The 13524-nt window shown below is 42.7% G+C and overlaps 1 protein-coding gene across 1 annotated transcript in view; it reads right to left on the bottom strand.

Moving 5' to 3' along the window:
* C7H1orf185 (chromosome 7 C1orf185 homolog) overlaps positions 1-6358 on the bottom strand; it is a 47007-nt gene extending 40649 nt beyond the window's left edge. The window contains exons 1-2 of the mRNA XM_050963668.1: positions 6211-6358; positions 1897-3765 (exon numbers count right to left, since the gene is read on the bottom strand). Coding sequence (XP_050819625.1) covers positions 1897-3765; positions 6211-6358 — 2017 coding nt within the window. The remainder of the gene's footprint in view (positions 1-1896; positions 3766-6210) is intronic.
* Positions 6359-13524: the final 7166 nt, after the last annotated feature.

The raw sequence follows: 13524 nt of genomic DNA on the forward strand, positions 1-13524 counted from the left end.
CTTTGGCACATCATAAGATTGGGCCCTTTGTTAGTGTCTTCCCATTCAGCAGATGATACTTTCTACAGAAAACTAAATAAGAAGAGACAATTTCTTGGTACTTACAGGAAAATGCTTCTTTAAATATATATACACAATTTACTAAATATTTTTGTTTTGTTTTTTGTTGTTTAACACAATTTATAAGACTATTAGTTAATCAAAGGAACTCTCTGCCACAAAAGATCAACGCCAAAAGCTTAGTTGGAGTTTTTTTAAAGTAGACATATATATGGATAATAACATCACACACATTTATATTATAGAAGATAAAAAAAGAAAAGGGATATAAACTATCCCTGATCAGATTTAGGGAGAGTCTTTCCTTATGAACACATTGTTTCACAATTGTCTATTAAAATCTCTTTGCATCTTTCTCTGAAGCATTTGGTACTGTCCACTGTCAGAGACAGAATACAGGATTAGATAATACAACAAGACCATATTCCTGTTCTCCTAAACTTGAATGGAACTATCTATCTTTTAAATATGACCAAGACACTATGAACACAGAAGACCAACGCTCCAAACCCTCAATTAGCTTCCTTTTAGTTATCACATGTAATTCATGGTGCTAATGATTAACTGCAATGAACTAAACAGAATGGAATTCAACTCCCCTGGGACAGCTTTCTGTCCTCATCTGCACAACTCAAATCCTCCTGTTGCTTAGTCCCACGTTTGAACTCCAGGTGACATGAGAAACAATTTTATGGAATTTCCATTCAGTCTATCAAAGCCCATGTTAAATAGCCTTTAGAATGCAGAACATTGTGTACTTGTTCAAACTAGCTTTTTAACTGAAAAAAATTTATTGTTCATAGTTGGACATTGGTGGGGGAAGAGAGATATTTGGTTCTGTGGTCACAGCATTCAGCCTTTGATATCATTTTTTATTTTGCATTTACATGAAGATATCTAACAAGTGAATTAAAAATAGATTATAAAAATTACTAAATCTCTCTAATGAGGATTAGTGGCAATGTTTCAGCAGCCTCATTGTAATTTTAAAACTTTATTTTAAAATATACTTTATATATAATAGGTGAAAATTTTTACCAGTAACAGGGCTCACAGAAGGCTCTAACGAATACCTATGCCCTTTTATGTGTACTGGATCTTATGTGGGCTCTGTCACTAGCGTAACTTTCATTCCATGAAAATGTTTCTGCTTAGTTAAGAAAAATTGGCTCAGATTTCTTTTAGACAACAATTGTATGATGTCCATACATGAATTCTTTTCTTGCAACACATCCTTTTGTAGATGTATATATTTACCATTCAAGGTAATTCATTGCCACCTTGCCATTTGTCGTCAATATCACAATCACAAGTCTATAGGTTCAGTGGCAATTTTACAGCAATTACACAGAAGATGGTGTGTGTGGAGCCTCAGGATTATCACACAGCAGATCGTGTCTACGTGAAACACAATTCCTTCCAGATCTTTTCTGAGGATACAGAGGATGTGTAATATGCTCCATCCATTTGGCTGGTATAGGAAAGGGATGAGCTTCAGATTATGAGTATGTCTCCTCCACGCTTCCTTTTTAGCATCTTGCTCCTGGTAGAATAAAGTGGGAAGCAGGAGCAAGCAGTCGCTGTGCTCCCCAGAGCCCAGAGATTGGTCCTGTGGGAGGCCCTTGCACTGTTACACAAGATGACACCCCTTTTGCACATTCCTTCATATCTGTGAAAGGGTTACTCACCATTCTTTTATTGTACCATCCTATGAAGAGGGTTAAGAAAATTCCTTCGTAAACAAAATAGATCTTCTTTGAAAAGTACCATACATTTAGAAGTTAAGAGGTTAATTTACAATTTATGGTTATAGCATGAAAAAACAGATCAACTTACCTACAGATACCTTTACACTTTCACCCTGTGTTGATTGTTTTCTTCTTTCACCATCAGATACACTTTGAGAAGTATGTTTATAAGGATATATTGAAGATATTGGTAAATGATCTCTTTTATTAATTTTTTTATATTTACTATTCACAGTTTGTTTGTTTGATACAGCAGCTCTTCTAGCTTTAATATTTAAATCCTTTCGAGCAAAGCTTAAATATTTCTGTTTTACCTTCCATGAAGTTGACGTGCTATGTGTCACCATTTTTCCCACGTGTCTTGAAGACTTTGCTTGTCCTATTTCTGGTGGAAATAATGCCTGTTTAACACTTACAGCATATTTTGTGGTTGGAAAGACAGAATTTAACTTTATAGGTTCTACGTGGTGATTTCTGGATGAATATTCCAACCTTTCCACTCTAAACACAGTACTTTCTTTTTTAGGTATATGTACTTCAACCGGATTCCCTCTCCATTTCTGTTTTCTAGAAACTTTAGTTTTAAAAGTATCTTGTTTTCTTTCATGAGTTCTAGAAGAACCAGTTTTATATATTGACCACTTTTCCTGCACATTTTCTTTGCTTCTTTGCAGGATCATTGCTTGTGTAGAAGATCTCTGATTTTTATCAACAGATTTTGGAGTTGTTTTAGTTCTTTGCTCTTTACCTTGAAGTATTACTTTGATTCCTACTTCAGGCAAGCTATTAAACAATACATCTATGCTCCCGTTATTTTTGTCTGATTTTCCTGTTGTGTACATTCCATCTATGTCTTTCATATTTGGTTGACCCTTTTGTAATCCTGCTGATCTTTGTTTCATTGAGTTTAAAATGTTTTGGTTTTTACTGTAAGGCCTAGTAGACATTCCTTCTGATTTTCTTTTCCAACTGCTTATTCCACTTGGTATATTGTTTACAGATTCAGTTATTTCCTGAAACTCTTTAGGTATAGGTCCATATTTCTGAAGTTCAGTATGTTGACTTTTCTTTTCTGCACTTATTAACACTTTTCTTGCATCAGTTAATATTTTATGCTGATCTCTGCTGATTGCACCTATTCTTTCCCAGTCCCATGTTTTAGAACTCTTTTCAGCTAATTCCTTTTGTTTGACAAATGCTAAAATTCTTTTATTGGTACATTTATTTTTTTCCTTTGTCATTGTTTTAGTTTGATTTTGACTACTTTCATTGACCATCTGATTTTTTACTAAATTTAATACCAAAATGCTTTGTAAGTCTTTCAGATTTTTTCTGCAACATTTTCCTTTAACAGTTGATAGACAATTTGCTGTCAAAAACGTATTTATCAATGATGGCTTAGTTCCAAAGCATTTGTTAAATATACAAGAATTGCAATACAACTTTTTTTGCAGTTGATTTCTTTTATTATTTGCAGTTTTCTTTTCAACAATTTTAAATTCATTCTGTAGATGTGAATTAATTTTATGTTGACTTATTATCTTAGTATTTTCAGTTTTCCCAAGCTTTAGGACCTTTCTTGCTTTTTCTGTTAGCTCTGCATTTGTTTCAGTTGAAGTTATTTTTACACTTCCTGTCCACTTTTTGGAAACTTGTGTTTTTATGCCTTCATTGGTAATTAGTTGTGGCTTGTTTTGATTCATGAAAATGTTTAAAATGTTATTTCTCAGCAGCTTCCATTGGTGCTTGTATTTGTCAGTTTTTCTTCTAGTTGCTTCTGATTTTGTTTTAAAAATTTTATAATTTCTTCCAGCTGTAGAAGTGTTCTGCCAAACACCATGAGAAATTAGAAGATTTTTTTTCAATGTTGATTGTTCTGGGTCCACAAGTTGTGATATTTTATTTGAAGAATTGTTTACTGTTACCATTGATAGTAGCTGACACTCTTTTATATAACCTGCAAAACCAGCAATAAAATAATTCTAATTTTTTTACAAAATAGATACTAATATATAATTATAAAAAAGCTTAACTGTTCCAGTAAAAATTTATTTTGACTTGAATTAATTTTGAAGGTTTGAAAATCACATTTCATACAGGCAGTGTACAATTTTTTTCAGCACTTTATAGCAATATATTAAACGATAAAAGGCTGTGTGCCTCCCAGAACTTACTGTGCAAAGCTCACTGAAGTCTATAGGAGTCTTTCAATTGCCTTCATGGGCATGTTTCAGGCCATACTTATACACCTGTATCTCCTAAAATGTGCATTGAACCTCTTTCCTTGCACAGTGACTTATGTGCTGAACAAGATATGGGTCCACAGAAGCCCAGTAGCGTTATAACGTGCACCTTCCTCAAAACTGAACATTCTAGTGCAGTGGTCCCCAACCTTTTCTGGGTGGTGGGCGCCGGACAATGAGCCACCAAGGACCATGGCCGGCAGACAAGCATCCGCCGAAATGCCGCTGAGAAGCGGCAACATCAAGAGGCGTCGCCGCCAAAAATCAGCAGCATTTCGGTGGCGAAGCCTCTTGGAGATGCCGCTTTTCGATGGCAACACCTCTTGATGATGCTACTTTTTGGCAGCATTTCGGCGGATGCTTGTCTGCTGGCCAGTACGCGGGCGCACATAGATGCCCCAACGGGCACCATGGCGCCCACAGGCACCAGTTGAGGACTACTGTTCTAGTGGTATCTAGCCTATTATTGCCAGGTTGACTTTACTTTTTTTCTTTAAAAAGAAAACTTAGGAAATTCTATTAAAATAACTAAAGTAAGTAAATATTAAAGTTTTCTGGATAAGCACTCAAATGTCATGAAACGCCCACATAAATATTGCAGAAACAAAGTTAATTCTAGCACCTTTTACATATGCAACACATATGCAGCCAAACTTTTTAAAATGGCCATGAATTTTGAGGTGCAGTTTGAGACCCGATCTTTCAAAACTACTAAGCACTCACAAATACAACTGAAGTGAATGGGAGCTGTAAGTGCATCTGAAAATCAGGCCTAAAATATCTCAGATTGGGCCCCCAAAAGTAGTGGCTGTTCTTCATAAATTTGGCTTTAGATTCTTTGCAATGCCCTTAATTTCAGTTTCTTCCTTAACTCTGCCCAACAGACCCATATTCTTCACAGGCTTCCTGTTTCTAATCTACTTGAAAACATTTTTATTATTTGTTTGTGTATTTGGATATTTGCTCCAGATTTTCCCCTGGCCCTCACAGTTTACATTTTTCATGAGCATCTAAACTGAGATTCCTAGACCTCCTCCACTACCCTATATCACTGATTCCATGGATTCCTCCCTTGCTTTCACCAAAGGTCTAGAAGTCAGTCACTGCTGAAGTGAATAAGGCTCCACTGGACACTAGTTGCTTGAGAAGGGAACGGTTTCTACCAAAGATCTGCTCCTGGATCCTGCTGGGGGGGAATAGACAGAATTGCTAACAGCCATAGGGCTACAGCGGTTCTCAAACTGTTGGTCAGGATTCCAAAGTGGGTCATATTCCCATTTTAATGTGGTTGCCAGGGTCAGTATTAAACTTCCTGGGGCCCATGCCTGAAGCCGAAACCTGAGCCCTACCACCCTAGGTTGAAGCTGAAGCCCAAGGGCTTCAACGTGGGACAGCAGGGCTCTGGCTCCACCACCCCCGCCCCAGGTCATGTAATTTTTGTTGTAAGAAGGGGGTTGCAGTGCAATGAAGTTTGAGAACCGCTGGGCTAGTATGTTTCTGATCAGTGGAACATCCACCCTGCTCTGACTGATAGAGGGGAGATGTTTTATGTCTCTTCTCCCCCTCCAAAGCTTCCTAGCTCCTGCAAGGAGAAGGGTCTTCCTTCACTCCTCTAGCCTGTTTTTTGGCTCCTATTCCACCATGGTTATTGCTCCTTGTAGCTTTTCCCAAGCAGCAGCATGAAAGTAACATGATCCTTGGCACTTTCACTGCTGCTGACCACAGCCTCCTTAATTTCATTCTGCTTCAATTTGCAAAGGGGTGAGTTTGGACACTGACGGGGGTCCTCCTTGTGAGCACTGCCTCTACTTGTGAATATTGACGGAAGGCTCCACGTCCCCAGGGGTTCCTATTCATAAAGTACAAAGGGAGGGGCTCATAATCAAGGGACATGGCACCCTCTCTGATCTCACCACACAGCCCTTGCACTTACAGGGGGCTCCATTCATAGATATGGCCCTGGGTCCCCGGGCCCTCCCTCAGCATGAACACTGGACCTTTATCACTTCTCTAAGGACCCATCGTCCTCCCGACTGTAAACGGGCCTCGGGTCGCACAGGGGGCTTCTGGCCCCTCCTCGATCAGCTTCAGGCACCGGGGAGCATCACAGACCGGTAGCCGACCGACCCCCGTACAGGTGCCTCCACCCCTGGGCTCACCTGGCCACAGCTCCCACAGGGCGAGGAGTCGGCCCAGCGGCGGCGGCGGCCCGCCGAGCGCGGGGAGCCTCGCAGCTAGCACCAGGGCTAGTACTAGCGACATGAAACCTCCGGCCCTCAGCATGGCGCCCGCCTCCGCGCCCGCCATGGACTGCGGGTGGAAGGGGCGGTGTCGGGCCCCCTGGGGAGGAGCAATTCGGGCTCTAACTGCCGCCGAGGAAGGAACGAGAATGAGCGAACGCCATAGACCTAGTGGCCGGCGCCAGCGGGCTGGACCTGGCCTTTGACGGAGAAAGCGCCTCGCGCTCGCGCACTGGGGGCGGGGAGCAGCTCCTGAGCCTCGAGACTGCTGGGGGCAGGGGTAACGGCTCAGTCTCGCGCCTCCGGGCGTGGGGGCAGCGCCTCAGCCTCGTCCCTCTAGGGGTAGGGTAACGTCTCAGCCTCGCGCCTCTGAACAGGCGCGCGCTTGGCATTGCCTGTCCGGGAGATGCGTGGGGAAAAGGCCAGCAGCGCCACTCGGCTCAGGTGAGGGCGCTAGGGTTAAGGGCATTGTATTCCCGCCTTCGCGCACTGATGTCCGCCTGACGCTCTTTGCCTGGGAGGGGAAAGCTGCCTGTCCCTCAGAGTGTGACGCTTGATGCCCTCGTAACCCACGGCAGGGTGAAGCGGGAGTTTGCACCTCTTCTCCTGTTATCAAGAGGCAGCCCCATTTAGAGGGTGATTGGGATCTAGCTTGTGATACACCACATAGCTCTGTTGCCGCACAGTCCCTCACATTACCCCATCAGTCAGCAGCAGCACCACATCCCCTTGCGCCCCTACACAGACACATCCACATCCCAGCTTTGCATCACACCGCCACCACATATCAGGATCTATATCCCATTCCCCGTCTACTTTACCTCCCGTAACAGCTTCTTAATGTAGTTTTGTAGTTCCCACAATAAGTCCGCCAAAAGGCACTTCTCAGCAAGGCCATTAAAACAACAGATTTGTAATTTGTAGACAGTTTGTAGAGATGAGCTAAAGTTAGGAAGATTTTCAAAAAAACATGATAAAATATTTTAATACCCTTTTACTGTAAAATTCTTCCCCAGTCTCCATCCCCTTCCTCCAAACTTGTATGACAATAACATTAGAAAGGTGATGTGGGATCTGAAATTTCAGGGGGATTCCTTTTTGGTTGAGTTAGAGAAGTGATTGAAAAATCCGGTTTTTAATGACAAGCTAGCTTCAGCCTTTGTTATGGAGTGCTACCACCACTCCATATCAGCAAACATTATTGAGAATTTTAGTAAAGTAGCAGCAGAAACACCTTTGGGCTGAATAAGGCTAGTTGCTAATGCTTACAAAATATTTTTGTTTATTTTTTTTTTTTGTTAATGAAGGACACTGTGATTGTTAGCAAATAGTATATGGTATATTTTAATGGTGTTTAATGTCTGTGCACTTAATGCCTTTGCTCCTGAGATTTACCTAGCTGCTTTTATGCAAGTTGCCTTGACTCTGTGCTTCTTCCCCATCCTGCCCTCAGAGTCTCAGTTGTTCTTTAGATAGTTGTTTTTGGCCCAAAGCCATTCTCACTTCATTATAGAAGAACTAACGTCTGTAATTGGATCTGCACAGATTGCCTTTTTGTGTCTGCTTGGGTAAATATGTCAGTGTACAGTGGAAAAAGCAATCCAAATCCCTACCGATCTATTCAGCATTAATTTGCACCAGCATGGATCCTGGGCCCCTCCCTCGCACAAAACGTAATTCCCATGATTTATAGACAAGCTCCAAAGAAAAAAAGGGAAGCCTATTCTGAAGCCAGCAGTCCTGTCCCTCACCCTTGGGCCAGTTCCACTACTTTTTCTCATCTACACTAGCAGAATAAGAAAGGAGTCTTTTACCCTTAGTTCTTGCAATATAATTTAGATTAAAAGTAGTTTGAAGTCCACAAACTTGCCAGAATAAAGGGAGTCATTAAAAATGTCATTTTTTTCTTACATTCCTTCCCTGTCTCCTGCCCGAGCTACCTCTCTTCATTATAATTTCCTGCAAACTGCCTCTGTTATCTCTGTTGCCTCCTGAACATCTCCCCCCATTCATTTAACATAATGGGGGTAGTGATTTTTCTTCACAGGTGAATTTTCAGCTGTCCATCATTAGGAGCATCCAACCAGAATGTGACTTTTAGACTATTCGTGTTCAGTGCTGTCCAAGAAAAGGTACCAGACAGGGAGTCTGCACCCTTTGAGTGTATCTGAGGGATCAGACTTAGAGACAATGTCTGGACATGGCTTAGACCCAGCAGGCTAAAAAGCAGATGGGATCCAAAGATTAGGTCCAATACAGCAGCCTGGTGACTGTCCACAAGGGGGAGCTCGACCTGAGCTGTGACACCCTTCCCCCTTATTTAACATTTAGTGTACCCAGGAGGTTGTGCAAGGTCACTTCTGGCACAATTGGGAATAGAATACAGGTTCTATTATAGTAGATCAGTGGTCCCCAACCTTTTTCATCTGGCAAGGACCGTGGCAGCGGTCGAGCATCCACTGAAATGCTGCCAAATTTTGGCAGCATTTCGGCGGATGCTCGACCGCCGGCCAGGATGCGGGCGCATTTAGATGGCGCCCACGGGCACCACGTTGGGGACCCCTGTGGTAGATTCAAGTCTCATCCACTTAGGCACGCTGCCTTTCTGCATGAGTGTTGCAGATATGTAATTGGCTATGTTGTGTGTAGCTTAATACTCTCCTCACAGTCAGGAACAGAGCACTGGATTCCTAGTTCTCAACCTTCCGCTGCTGTCTAGCAAAGGGTTGTATAGCCATCTGTGAAGTGTGTATCATGGCCCCCTCTTCTGGCTTGTTCACACAGAAGATAACAACCTATTACTGCTAGACCAATTACTCCTTTAGCTCAAGTGGTAGGGGTCACTGCTATAGATGTAAAGGTCCAGGGTCAGTATGGTTCCACATGATGGAATCTATTAGTTCAGTTTGCTTTTTTATAAATCTACGGTGTTATATATAAAAAACTACATTAAAAGAACAGTAGGATTTTTAATTCAAACACTCAAAAGTTAGGAAATGCCAGAATTAAGGTTATTTACCCCTTACGACAGATAGCAATTACATGATCACATACTATTTGCTCTGTAGGACGTTGGCCCCATTCAGTGCACAGAACAGACAGTGAATGAAGTAAAGGGTTGTAAAAAGAGAAAGGATCTTCTCTTGTGTGAAGGCACTGATCTAGAACTGGTTGAAAAATTCTCAACAAAATTATTTCTGTTGAAAAATGCAGTTTAGTTGAAATTGAAACATTTCATGGGAAATTGAGCAAAATTTTCAATGGGGAAAAAGTCACAATGATTGGTCTCAACTTGTTTTATTTTGAAAATGTCAACATGTTTAGATTAGTCTTTATTTTTATTTATTGTTTCAACTTTTATATTAAATTGTCATTTTATATACTAAAATTAATATATTGTTTTGACATTATAAAAATTAAACATTTTGATGTTTCAGAATCAAAATTTTTCTGAATTTCTTTCCTGTAAGAAATTTCAAAAATTAAACTTTTTGGAACAAAAACAAATTTTAAAATGTCAAAGTTGCCTGTGGAAAGGAAATTCCTTTTTCTGACTAGTTCCATGTAAGACCTCAGGTATCAGGATTGTGTTTCTGGCTGTGCCACAGACCTGCTATGTAATGTTCAGCAGGATTATCCATGCTTGTGTTTAAGGTGACCAAACTGAGATTGCAAGGACAAATTTAATTCTGGCGTTTTCCAACTGTTGAGTGCTTGGATTGGTGCCCTTTATGTTCTTTTAGTGTAGATTTAGTATGTAATATAATTCACTATTATGGTTCCTAGTGTGTTAAGAATAATATTATTCTGCTCTCATAGTTTTGGGTGGCTCAGTCTGGATAGTACCCTAACTGATGAATTTATATCCACAAAGTAGGATTTATCTTTAGTACTATGGGCCTGAGTGTGCAACCCTTGCTCAATGTGAATACTTGCATGAAGGTCTATATGCATAGCGGTTACAGGATTAGGCCCTAAGAACTGTTAGATAATCAATCAAGCAGCAGCACAACTAATTTTGGGAGAAACGTGCTTGACCACTCTTCTGTAATGTCCTGGGTCTGGAACCTAGGCCTAGGACTTTCCTGACAGCTGCTGGATCATGGCCTCCACCCAATATGTGGTGGAACCTGGTGGGCTGAGAAGCTACTAGGACTATAGCCAGCCAAAGACCCACTCAGGGCATCTGTGATTGGAGGATTGCTTAGCTCCACTGATTGGTCCAGTTATGCTATTTAATCCAGAAGGTGGTGCAGGAAGTTTGTCTGGGCAACAAGGTGGTTTCATGTTGTGGCTATATGGGGCCCTGCTTGTGCCTGCCTCTTGCACCCAACTATGTTCCTGATTCCTGCTGTGCTCCTGCCTCACCCCTGCCTTCGCTTCTTTTCCCACCATGATCATGCTCTGTGCTTGATCCTTGCCTCTCCTCCGGCTCTTATACCTTGCCTCCTATCCCCAATTACCAGTCCCAGCTCCAATCCTAGCCTCTGATTCCTGATCTTGCCTCTGGCTTGACCCTTGGTTCTGGCATTTGGCTTGTGACTGCAGCTCTGACCGTTAACTTTGATTCCTGGTTATGATTCTGGCTTGACCCCTGGCTCTGATATCTGTCAATTGACTCTGGTGCTGACCTTTAGCTTTGTTCCCCAACCTGGATGCCTGCTTTGCCCACTAGACCTGACTCCTGCTCTGACTATTAGGCCAGACTGCCTACATACCAGTCCATAACAGCTTATTGCTGGTGCTCAAAAGGCACAGTGATAACTTCCAGCAAAAATTAATAGATTTCAAAAGGAGCAGATTGAATAAGGAGCAAAGGTGGATGTAGCCACCTGATTAAATGATTGCACTGTACCGACTGTCAAGGGAGGACCGAGCACCCGCAGCAGTAGCGCAACCAATGGGAGCTTCGAGGGAAGTACCAGGAGGTGTGGCAAGGGCAGCGCACGGAGCCCTGTGCCCCCTTCTCTCCCAGGGGCCACACAGGGATGTGGTGAGCAGCATGGTGTGGGGCCAGGGTAGGCAACCAGGGAGCACGCTGCTGCCACTCTGAGCTGCTTTAGGTAAGTGACGCTGGGCCGGAGCCCAAACCCCTCCTGCATCCCACCCCCCAACACCCTGCCCTGAGCCCCTTGCCTGCACCTCGCACCCCTCCTACACCCCAACTCCCTGCCCTGAGCCCCCTGCCTGCACCCTGTACCCCTCCTGCACCCCAACTCCCTGTCCTGAGCCCACTGCCTCACCCCTCCTGTACGCCAACTCCCTGTCCTGAGCACCTGCAGCATTCCTCCTGCACCTCAACTCCCTGCTCTGAGCCCCCTGCCTGCATCCCGCAACCCTCCTGCACCCCAACTCCCTGCCCTAAGCCCCCTGCCTGCACCTCTCACTCCAACCCCCTGCACTGAGCCCCCTACTGCATCCTGCTCCCCAACTCCCTGCCCTGAGCCCCTGCAGCACTCCTCCTGCACCTCAACTCCCTGCCCTGAGCCCCCTGCCACACCCCGCACCCCTCCTGCACCCCAACCCCCTGCCCTGAGCCCCCTCATACACTCTGCACCCCTCCTCTTCCCCAGTCCCTTGCCCTGAGCCCGTTCCTGCACACCGCACCCCCTCCCACACCCCACATTCTCTCCTGCACCCAAACGCCCTGCCCGGCCCTGCATACAATTTCCCCACCCCAGTGTGGCTCGACCCAAAAAGTTTGCCCACCCCTGCCTTTATGTCTCAAAAAAAAGTGGCTTTGCGTTTTAATTTAATTGCATGATACGCTCTTTTAGTTTTAAAGTATGGATTGTTGTATTATGCAATAAGTGCCAAATTGTGTAATATAGATGTTGTAGAAATGTATAAAAATCCCACGTTCGCTCGCAGCATGCGTCCCCACTACTGTGGTGCTGCATTACCAATGGTCCTCCCCTCCCCCTCCGACTACTATTCTAGAAAATTCTTTGACCTATATAAGCAGCTGCATCAGGCGTGCCCAGGGCAGTGTCTACAGTGTTTGTAATCTTTGTTGTGTGTACTCTACTGAAATAGCATAACAAGCCTGTGGCTTTATGTTTTAATTCAATCGAATGATACCCCCTTTTAATTTTAAAATATGGATCTGTTCGTTGTTAAGATAAGAAAAGGAGCAGACAAACTGAATTATAATGAATGTGCTGATAGTAGTGCAAATACCTCAGACTCCTTGGTTAAGAACTTACATGAAGATAATGCCACCACCAGTTCCAGTGCGTGCAATAAACTGAGTAATGACCAACAGAAACAACTTTGTCTCTTGGTTCAGGTCAGTGTAGCTCCTATTCAAAGCCATCAAACATTCCAACTGATAACCTGGTCTGTGATATTCCAAAAAATAGATTAGAGCACCGGTCTCGATTATCTAGAGGTCCTTATCAGCCTAGACTGAGCATGTTTCCTAGAAGTAAAATAGGGAATAAACAAAAAAAGTTTTCAGTCAGATTAGTATGAAAAGTATAGGTGGTTAGGACACGGCATTTTGCTTTTACTGCCATTTCTTCTCCTCTAATGATGCAGCAAATAAAGGTCACGCTGATCCAGCATTTATTGATAAGGGATTCAGAAACTGGCATGGGGCTAACAAATGTTTTAAAAACCACCAACTGTCAAAATCTCATGTGTTGAGCTGTTCTTCATGGTCAAGTTTTAATGAAGGGAAACCTATTGATGTATTGTTGGATGAGGGCAAGCAGGCTTATCTGTCTAAACAAGAAAAAGAACGGTGCCATAACCGAAGTATAATGGAGCGACTGATTGACATTATTCTGTGTTTGGCGAAAGGTGGGAGACTATTCAGGAGTCACAATGAAAAAGCTGACAGTGTTGAGAAAGGTTTATTTCTAAATCTTGTCAATATGCTCCAAAAATATGATCCTGTAATGGCAAAGCATGTGCAACAATCTCCTCGAAATTCTACCTATCTGAGTAATCGCATCCAAAATGATTTAATTGTGGCCTTGCACAACGTTGTGCAACAAAAGAGTGTATCTTCGCTAAATGGAAAAATGGTTTCAATAATGACACTACTGACTGTGGACACCATGAACAGATGTCCATTGTGGTGCGATATTTTGACCATGAAAAACATAGTCCAGTTGAACATTTTGTGTCCAGAGACTATTAACAGTTGATGTTCAGTCTATTTTTGATCAGTTAAATGACATCCTTGGCATTCTTAAAATTGACTGGTCATCAGTGATGTCTATCTGT

The sequence above is a fragment of the Gopherus flavomarginatus genome, chromosome 7 (assembly GCF_025201925.1).
Source record: "Gopherus flavomarginatus isolate rGopFla2 chromosome 7, rGopFla2.mat.asm, whole genome shotgun sequence".
Lineage (NCBI taxonomy): Eukaryota > Metazoa > Chordata > Testudines > Testudinidae > Gopherus > Gopherus flavomarginatus.